At 45.2% G+C, this 10,887-nt stretch overlaps 1 protein-coding gene across 1 annotated transcript; it reads left to right on the top strand.

The window, feature by feature from the left end:
- Positions 1-9,433: 9,433 nt before the first annotated feature.
- Positions 9,434-10,039, top strand: LOC144247097 (pleckstrin homology domain-containing family F member 1-like). Its single transcript, XM_077786440.1, has one exon. The coding sequence runs from the start codon at positions 9,461-9,463 to the stop codon at positions 10,037-10,039; it is 579 nt and encodes a 192-aa protein (XP_077642566.1). The 5' UTR covers positions 9,434-9,460.
- The last annotated feature ends 848 nt before the right edge of the window (positions 10,040-10,887 follow it).

Here is a 10,887-nt window from a genome sequence, read left to right as displayed (position 1 = left end):
TAATCAGCACTTATAACTAGCAATTCTTGCACTGAAGATTTGCAGCAAGTGGAGTAAAATGCATCCCAGCATAAAAATCCTGCTCAGGATTAGTCGCCATACATGAATTTTGCTTTTAGCACTTTGGTAAGGAAATCATACAGCACTCCTACTACCTTGCCTCTGATAGTAGAATTCGACATTACAAGCATGACCAGCTGAGCAGCATCAGTCCATTTTAAGTTCTTGACAACATCCAGGGTTTTAGCACAGAGTTTTTGCTTCTCAGCAGCAGGCAATTCCATCAAAACCTGAGGGACTGACTTGAAATCTTTACATGTGAGCCATCCAATCAATCCACCAACTGCTCCTCCTAGGAAACACAGGGAATCATTAGTCTTTAACAACAAATGCTCAAGCCTGGAATTCCATCCACAGCCTTCACCCACAATGTTCTCACCTTGATTCGAAAGCAACAGAGAGTTGTCACCTGTGCCTGCTATACCTAGATTTAGTCACAATATTCAAAGCATCAGAAAGGATTTTAAAAACTCTTTACATCAACAGCAATCATAAAGAAACCCTTTATACAATCAAAACTAATGGCTTCAAGCTAGAAACCAGAAAGAAAACACGCCCTGGGACACTCTCTTAGGGAAAGCTCTTCAGCTAAATTAAACCTTGCCCAAGGAAAACACCAGAACAACAACTGCCTGAGCAGTACCATAATCTCTTGCCAGATACCCCCAGACTGGTGAAAGCTTTCTGCTTCTTTAAGAGTCACTCATTGCACTGTCCAACACACCTGAAGCCCACCCCTGCAGGCGCTCACAGACCAATCCCATCAGACACATTCAGGCTTTCATCTACCGCGTGCACACCCCGGCCTCCCCAGTGGACAAGACACACTCGGGTAAGTGGAAGGTCCCAGGCTGCCAGGACAAGAGCAGAGGGATGGATCATCTACAGCTGATGTGCCTGTGGCTGCTGAGAAAGCAGCCCAGCAGCCTCCAGGGCTCCCCTCCAGCAGCAGTGTGAGTGCAGCACAGCAACCCACAGGGCTGCCAGCACTGCCCGGAGCACACAGGGCCTGGGACGGACACAAGGAACCAAGAGGAGAGAGAGACAGAACCCTCACAATGGAGAGGTGGCAGAACTGACCCTGCCACCCAACTGCCACCCCAGCCACTGCTCCTAAAAAGTCATCTGTGCACTCACAGGGATGCAGTTTTTCATTAGACAAAACTCTTAACTTGCAGCTTTTACTCAGCAATTTTTCCCACGATACCACAGAAATACTTGAAAGTCTACGATGGCTGAATTCATCTTCAAGGGACTTTTATGTGAACATCAATAACTGATTTAGGGGCACTTAATGCAAAAGCCACTGGAAGTACTGATGTCTAAGCTCCCTGCCCATTGACACAAGACTCGCTACACGATCACACTTTCTCCCCCAAGCAACAAACCAACAGCCCACTCTGCTCAGAGCAGCCAGTCCTTGGGAAGCATGATGACTGCAAGCTGCTCCAGCAATGCTGCACGTGGCAGGTAACTCATCCTCATCCCTGGTGCAAAGCAGCAAGAGGGACAACCCCTGCCACCAGTCCCACACCTATCCAGGCTGTTTGAGCAAGTGAAGGGGCCCTTGATTGTAAATGTCTCTCTAACTGCCCTAAACTTACTTGGCTTATTTACCTCTCCAATTTTAAAAGTTAAATGAGAGGGCTATGATTTAGCTGCACTGTAATTGAGTCATGGCTTTTAGTCTAGACAGGACTTGTTACTCTTATTACAGATGCTTATGATTGTATCCTTTCCCTGTGAAGTAATAGGTATACTTGTTCCAGTGCCTTCCTTACACAGTGGCTGAAGAACATCAAGCTTGAATGGGAGACACTATGAAAGCTTAAACAAACACTTAAAAGGGAAAACACATCCATTAATAACTTCAGTATTTCTCTTCATCTCTCACTCAAGAATGAGGCCACTTACATTATTACCTTCACTTCAGATTTTCAGCTTACAAATTTCTTAGAAAAGCTTAATTTCCTTTCTTTGTTCCTGATAACCTCAGTCATCTATTTGTCAACATTCTGGCTATTCATTAAGTTCTCTACCTGTAACAGGAGTAAATACACAGCTCCACTTTGCATTTTCTGTTATCCCTCCTCACAAATTATTTGCTTGTTTTTGTAACTCAACCTGACAGAGGCACACTGCAATTTGCTCCCAAATCAGGAAGCCTGTGAAATTCCTGCAACTGCTCACAGGACATCCAACTGCTCAACACCCATGGGCCAGGGCCCACATGCCTTCAGCAGCAAGGCAGCTTTCAAACTCGACAATTCTTAATTCCAGAGTTACAGAGGAGAAACAATCCTTTACTGCTAGAATTAGGCTTTTCTGTAACTTTCTGCAACAAGAAGAAAAGCAAAGTGACATGGAATAATGAATCCCAGCAGAAAAGAAAAACCATGTTCATCAGGACATGGATATCAGGGACTTTTAGAATATAGAAATAATCATCATAATGATCCTTCCCCATTGCTAAGGCTTATCCACCCTCAGCCCCCATCGTAGCAGAAAATCTCAACACTGAATGCTCCTTCTCTTCAACCCACACCTCTGCATTTCTTCACTCAGGGATTTATCCACCCTCTTGTTCCGAAACAAAGCATGCTTACCTATAAAAATTCCAGGCGGGCCTACCAGCAGCCCCCCCAAAATGGCACCAACACCTGCCAGCATTCCTCCTCGTCGAGAATGATAGAAAGCAACTTTCATGCCTGTCACTGTGGCAACATGGGTGAGGAGTGTCATCAAATCATTGACATCGACACTGGTCTGCCTCTCAGCATCTTCAAATCCTGCAAAAGATATTCTAAGTTATCTTCTGACCACTGCAACCAAGGCTAAAACTCTACCTATGAAATTAATTTGATGGCAACAAAACCCTAGTGTAACAAGATTCTCAGAAGACCACGCAGTGCAGAAAGTGAAGGTCAGTGAAACTGCCAACTTGCAATGAGACTTCTGGCCTCAGGTTGAATAGAAAAAAAAAAAAGGTTTGATGAAAAAAAATCAGCAATTCTACAGAAAAAAAATGTTTTAGTACATTGCTGTTGGCCTGAGCAATTCCCATGTGTGTCCAACAACACACACACCTCTAGGAAATAGAGCTTCCCTCTACCACATCTAGCTGATTATAATGGACAAATGTGTCAGGGATCTTCTCATTCTCCTAATTTTTACCATAAATCCAATTATTTTCACATATCAGTTTCTTCTCCCTGTTTTGTTACATGTTTAAACACTTCCATGCCGATTTCTGAAGGCAGGAGGCTAGATGTAGCAACCAAGAAATGCCTGAGGAAGCGTTGGAGGAGAGACCTGGCACAGGACATTCAGTGCTCAGGTGCTCTGGAGCCAGGCCAGCAGAGATGTAGGGGTGGATGGATAAGGCAGCCAGGACTCGGAGCACAGATGCCAGAAGAGTCTCACAAAGGAGCAAGCAGAGACACAGGACCCCAGCTCGTAAAACGCTGTCACATCTCCTCAGCAAGGGACAGAGCCCTGTCCCTGAGAACAAGCACTCTGAGACCAAAACTTCTCCACCTCATTCACTTGCTGCTGCTGCTCACCACATAAATACTTCCCACTATGCACACCAGCTGAGGAAAGGGCTTCCAGGGATAATGAGGAACAAACAAAAAAGTATTCAATAGGATTAAAAATAAAATCACAGAGACACAAGTTGCAGATTACTTGCTGCACATGCAATGTTAGCACTGGAGAACAAATGCTCATTTGGGGTTTTTCAGCCCCTAGAAAACCTCTTCTCCCAGAGTGTGTGAGCAATTCGATCTCAGCCCAAGCCAAGCAGTTTCACAGTCTTGCCTGAACAGATCTCCTCTGTGCAAAGTGAAAGTAGAGTGGTATCACACCATTTGTCATATTAAAAATCAACGATTGCAACAGAGAAAGCTTTCTTAGCACTGAGATGGCTGACTGCAAATCACCCATGTCACTGCAGGATCCAAACACTGCTGACAGTGAAGAAAGGTCTGGCTTTTGGGAAGGGACCACATAAACACTATAGCTGCAAAGAGGCACAGCAGGAAATTTCATCAAATAGTTGATTTCTCTCACTCCTCCATTCATTTTTGTACCAGTCTAAAGCAAACATCCAAGTTCACCATTTCACCACTATTGCTTTTGGGTTCTTGGCAGGCTGATGACACAGCAGGGCTCAGTGGCAGAGCCACACACTCTGCTCCAGAGTCACTTATTATCTCATCCCATTGGGCTCAAGCTCCAAGTCAGGAACAAATGGCTGCTCTGTCTGTCCTACAGCAGTGGGGAAACACCCCAAAATATACTACTGGCACAGCTCCAACTACCAGCCCCAGGAATGATGGGGAAAGTGACAATTAAGTGTTTGTTTTTACCCTTCTAACAAAAGGTGAGCAGCTTTCCACTGAGAGTGTCAGTCACACCAGCCCCAGGCAGGCTGAAGTGCTGCAGGATTCACTCCCTCCTCTCAGACACTGATTTGGGATTGTGCCTCACCTCTGTGCCACGTCTCAGACTAACCCAAAGTGCTGAAAACAATTGGCATCTCCTCTCTGGGCTGAATTCAGTCAAGGTCTCACATGAAGCCCTCCAGGATGAAGGCTCTGCAGCACAGGTGGGACAACACAAGTTGGGAGAGCTGACAACACAGGGCCCTCACTGATAGGAAGATAATCAGCTTTGCCCCCTCAAACTGAGGGAGTGCTACAATTACCCAAAGCAATAGAATTGTACCAGATATGCAATGATGTTTTATGAGCAGACATGCCTGCAGCTGAAGCAGTAGGTTCCAGCACTGGGATGAAGCTGGCTGCCCAAAGTCACCTGCATTACCATCCTCCACATGGCCAACACTGCGAGGTGTCCCCATGGTGACATGGCAAAGGTGACACAGGCTCTTGGTTTGCCTTCAGGCTCTTGGCCCACCTGCTCAGTTCTTCAGGCTCTGATTCTCCTTCCACCTCCTGCTCTCTCTTCTCCTGCTCTGTTTTCCACTCGTTCAAAGTCTCATAGAGCAATGCCCAGGTGGTAGCCAAATCTGCAGTTACGTTGTCCCCTTTTGATACCACATCTCATAGTCTTCCCCCAACCTCTTTCCATGCTCTAACATTAAAAGCAGTACTTGTATCAGACTCAACATCTGGAGACCTTGGCCATAGTAAAACATGACAAAAGGCATAATCAGAAGTCTCAATGCCAGTACTCTCAACAAAGCTTTCTGTGTAGTTAAACCAAGCTGTTGCTCACTTGATAACATATTCCCCATAATGTCCCAGTGGCTCACCTGCACTCTGGGTATCCAAATCAGTCAGGCCTGGATCAGACAACTCCTCTTGGCTGCTCTCAGTGTTACACAGGTCTATGTCCCCAGCAGCTTCTGGCTCTACAGACCAAGAGTAAATGACTATGCCGGGGTCACAAAATGCCACAGCTAACTCAGCCGTGACAGACAAAACCACAACACACAGCTCTAGAAGGCTTCAAGCATCTACCCCTTCCCATCCTCCTGCACAACCTTTTATACCCTTCACCTTACACCCCTTACACCTGTGTGCCCCCTGTTCCCTTTGGTGATTGGCCACTCCACCTGGGCACTCCGTGTCTCATTGCCTCCAATGCTGCTCACCTGTTCTGTGCAGCTGGAGATCATTAGGGATGAGGATTGGCCACAGCCCCACTCCCAATTACCACAAACTCTGTAACTACAACACAGTGCAAAGGTGAGCAACTACCCTTGGTTTCTCTGGATAAATAAAACACTCCTTAATAACCACATTCAAAGTGCAGTTGATTAAAGTTTGAAAAACAGCCAGGCCATAAGGAAAGTGGTAATCACACTGCTGCCTGGTGGTGTACAAATCTGTGGCAAGCAAATCTGGAACTCATTAATCAGCCTCAAGATAAAGCAGAAACTTACTGGGAATCAAGAAACTGAAAGTAGTTTTTACATACTAAATTACTGACCATTTCATTCCCCACATAACTCCCCCAAAGGAAATTTCCACTCACAAAATTAACATCTATTTGGGCTTCTTTGGCTTGACTGAACAAGGTTCTTGCCATAGCAGAGTGGGTCCTGCTTATTTCTGGATGGGAGCATCAAACTCAAACCTCACAAAGACTTCACAAAGAACACTCATTTTCTCTAAACTCTTACAGGTATCTCTATGATCTCCTGTCATATTCACTCTAATTTAAGTCCTGCAGAGAACACTAGTGAACAGAGCAAAGCCCTTCTATCCCTGCACTCTCTATCCCACTTGGAGAAAAATCAGCCTCTTCCCAAATGCCCACACAGGAGACATTCTCACCAGCACCCAGCCTGCCCCACCACTGAGCTGTCCTCACTGCCCCTTACAGCTTCTCCCTGAGGAATGAGGGAACACCTCTGCCACGTGCAGGGACATGGCACAAAATCCCACCCACACAGCACATTCCAAACCCACCTGGGAAGATACAGAGATATGTCCTACCTGCAGCTGTCTTTATCATGGTGGCCATCATATGGTGACAAACAGGAATGTGAGGTGACAATTTCTTCTGTCTCAACTGTACAGCAACAGCTCTCTATGAACTGCAACCTTTCAGAAGAAATATGAGAACAGCACTGGAGAAAATCCAAACACAAGGTGCTCCCGCACTGAGACAGACTAAAGAGCACAACTTCACAAACAACAGTGTGCAAGAAGACATCACCTCATTGATTGAACAGGCCAGAAGTCCATCCATTATTTCAATAACAGCTGGTGGACAGACAGGGACTCAAGCTATTGAGTCCATCTGCAAAGGAGGGCCATCTCATCACTGGTCCATACACATCCTGTAAGCACGAGCAGCATCTGGCTCCTAAACCAGCACTTCCTGAAAATCCTACCTTTTGAGCCTGGCCTGCTGCTGTAGAGATATTGAGCACAGCACACGGTGATGGTATCTTCAAATTCTGAACTAAGCCTGAAAATTAAAGTTGTTTTCCCTGACTCATTGCAAAAACATAAAAAACAACTCATTAAACATGAATCGGCATCCCAGTGTCTCCAAATCCTGCAAAAGATGTTTTAAGCAATCTTTTGACCACAGCAACTGAGACTAAACCGAGCTGTTAAATATATTCAAGGGGGAAAAAAAAAAACAAACTTTTTTTAGCAGACAAACACAGGAAAAAGTAAATGCTTTCACTTTTTATTTCTTGAATAACCACCCCTTCCAGGAATTGCTGACCATTACTGGAAATGTATGTGAAAAATACCAATCACTTGTTTTTTAAAATTTTAAAAGTTTAATAATAATAAAATTGTTATAAAAATAATAATACAATTAGAGTAATAAATATTCAGAGTTAGGAAAATTATAAGACAATAAAAAACAAACAGTTACAGATATCTGGATATTTTTGGACACTAAACTGCCAAAAACATGTTTTGTGAACAAAGGAATAAACCTTAAAAGCAATAGCCTGTTGCAATTAGTACATCTCATACACGATGCATACATTTTTTGCAAATTGAGAACTTTTCTGATTTTTGTCAGCTTCTTCCCCTTAATGCTGGTGGTTCCATAAAGAGAGAGAGAAGGTGGAAGAATGTTTGTCTTCTCTGATAAGGAGGTCGTACCTCTATAGCTTCATTTCACTGTTACCTCTGTGCAAAGAATTTCTTGATTATCTCACCTCTTTCTTGAGCTAGTTAAAAACTATCTTACATAGCATAGTTTCTATTTTAACATTGCGTTATAACCTAAAAATATATTTAAAACACAACTTTACAGAACTAATACTGCATAACTTTCTAACAATACGCAGATAATATTCATTGTAATATTTGTGAAAAGCCAAACATGAAGTGTGCATTTTTCACATGTGTAAGAAATTCAGAGATTCTACAGAAACAAATTCTTCAGTAGATTGCTGTTGGCCTGAGCAATTCCCATGTGTGTTCAGCATCACACACAGCTCTGGGAAAAAGACAGAGCTTCACTCTACCACAACTAGCAGATTGTAATGGACAAATATGTCAGGGATCTTCTCATTCTCCTAATTTTTACACAAATCAGTCAATTATTTTCACATATCAGTTCTCTTCCCTGTTTTGTTACATGTTTAAATACTTCCAAGCTGATTTCTGAAGACAGCAGGCTGGCTGTAGCAGCTAAGAAATGCCTGAGGAAGCGATGGAGGAAAGACCTGGTACTGAGACCTTCAGTGCTCTGCTGGAATCTGGTGTGCAGAGATCCCTAGAAATAGAGCCATGTCAGGTACCATGAGTTCTTGAGAGGCTGGGCCATGCTTCTAAACTACGTAAAATGAAAGAGGCAGGCTAAGAGCTCCATAACCCAGATGCATGAGGAAAGGAAACCGGTGGGACTGCTTTGGTTTAGCCCATTTTGTGGTGCTGGTGCCAAATGTTCCTGACAGTATATTATTGCATTCACAGTCCTTGCACACCAAGGATCCCAAGCTGTAATTTGAGTTTTTCCTTTATTATTTGTGTGCTCATCTTGCTCTTTCACACAGGAAATCCTCAGCCAGGGATTTGTGGAGAGACCACATCCCAGGATAGGTCCAGGAAAGCCTGGTCAGGGAGTTTGGTGCACAGTTGTGCACAACAGTGTGCCCTGCTTGTTTGTTCTTCAGCCTAATTCCTGTATTAAAGAGGAGTGGGTAAGAACATGTGGTGGTTATTGCAGCAGCACATCTCCTCTCCATGCACAGATCCACTGGGCTGGTGGATCCACGCTGGGAATGGAGGCTCTCCCCTCTCTGATGATAAGTAACAGACCCTTGGCCCAGCTGCTGCATGGCTGTGCCATGGCAGGTGGGTTGGGAGTGGTTTCAGCCCCTGCTGCTGGAGGCAGCCCCTGGATTCCCCCTCTGGCTGCAGCCTAGCCAGAGCACTCAGTAAATGTCAAGTGCACACCCACAAGTGTGGCTGTGCCCAACACTGCCCAGCTCCACCCTGTGCCCTCCAGGCTCTGGGGCCCTGACCATTCACATCCTTCCCTCCAGTTCCAGGGCACCTCGAGGGAGGCAGCTCTTCAGGAGCACCAGCACTCCGTGCCTCTCCGTGAAAGCTTTTTCTGCAGCCTGGGTCATTCCATTTAGGTCTGCCATGGCCAGAGCTTGTCTTGGCCTCGTGCCTTTTCACCCTAGAGAAGGAAGCTCTGGGAGAAGAGGTGTGGCAGAGATGAGTGTGCTGCATTCCAGTTCCCCTCCAGCAGAGCTCACTGTTTGCAGAGTGATGTGCCATGCACTTGGAACACTGTCAGCCCAGGGAGAACAGAGGAAAGGCTTCACTTGTGTGAGTTTATTCACATCATGACGGCTTTTTTCATGTTTTGGGCTACTCACCTTCTCCCTGGTGCAGTTTCACCACTTGCCTCTTTGTTTTCCTCTCTCCAGAGTGAGCTGGAGATGGTGGACCACCTTGCAAACACGGAGATCAACAGCCAGCGCATTGCTGCTGTGGAAAACTGCTTTGGGGCTTCTGGGCAGCCCTTAGCCTTGCCGGGCAGGGTCCTCCTGGGAGAAGGGATTTTAACCAAAGAATGCCGCAAGAAACCAAAGCCTCGCATATTTTTCCTTTTCAACGACATCCTGGTCTACGGCAGCATCATCATCAACAAAAGGAAGTACAACTCCCAGCACATCATCCCCCTTGAAGATGTCACTCTGGAGACGCTGCCAGACACCTTGCAGATGAAGAACCGCTGGATGATCAAAACCTCCAAGAAGTCCTTTGTGGTTTCCGCAGCCTCCCTGACGGAGAGGAAGGAGTGGATCAGCCACCTGGAGGAGTGCATCAAGCACCTGCTGACCAAGACGGGCCGGCAGCCCTGCAGGGAGCCCGCGGCCCCCTGGATCCCAGACAAGGCCACGGACATCTGCATGCGCTGCACGCAGACCAAGTTCTCCACGCTCACCCGCCGGCACCACTGCCGCTGCGCTCAACGGCTCCACTTGAGCCTTCACACAAAAAGAAGGCACACCTGAACATTTTTCTGCCTACAAACCTGTCTTATGAGTGCCCTGAAATCCAATGTCACCAACTGGCTGGGACATTGAGCACCACAGCATTTGGTGCTGACAGTAATAATGCAGCAGGCACATCACCCACCCACCAGCACTGCTGCCTGCCCGAGTTCCTGAAGTGTTCCTGCCATTTAAAGCAACACACAGATCACTGTGAGGCTTCTTATGAACATTTTAATGGAAACAGAGGACCTGCTGTACAGACTCAATCCAGAAATCAAAGCTCAAATGACAACCTTAATCCTGGGGCTCATAGAAAACTGGCAGATTCAGCTCCCCATTTTTTTAATGTCACACCCTCCCATTCTACAGCACAGGAACCTGGTGAAAATTGAACTGAAAGTGTTCACAGTTTGTTTTCCTGCTACTTGAAATCTTGTTGAAGTACTTGCTTCACTTCTTACATGAATAGAAAACTCAAGAATTATAAAAAAAAAGTTATAAAGTACAGATTGAGTCTTTTGAGTTCACAGTAATGTACTTCCTTATAAAACTTTCCTTGGCATGGCTAAAACAAACAACAGGTAAAATTCTTCAAATTGGCCTGCTACTTTGGCACCTTACATGTCATTCACAGGGAAAAATATTAAAGCACTTGAACAAACAAAATCAAGTCTCCTAAATACAACAAAAAGACTTTGAAAATTTTCACAAGTCACGCATTAGCCTAAGAGTAGCATGATTCCCTTCAGCAATTAGAATTAATTCTAATGCACAGCAATCCAACATTACATAGCAAGTCAGTATCAAGTTAATGCAGTAATCCAATACTATCCTTACAAATCCACACAAATCAAAAATCATAACAA

This window comes from Lonchura striata, chromosome 13 (assembly GCF_046129695.1).
Source record: "Lonchura striata isolate bLonStr1 chromosome 13, bLonStr1.mat, whole genome shotgun sequence".
NCBI classification, from domain to species: domain Eukaryota; kingdom Metazoa; phylum Chordata; class Aves; order Passeriformes; family Estrildidae; genus Lonchura; species Lonchura striata.
This window is presented reverse-complemented; position numbering and strand designations above follow the sequence as displayed.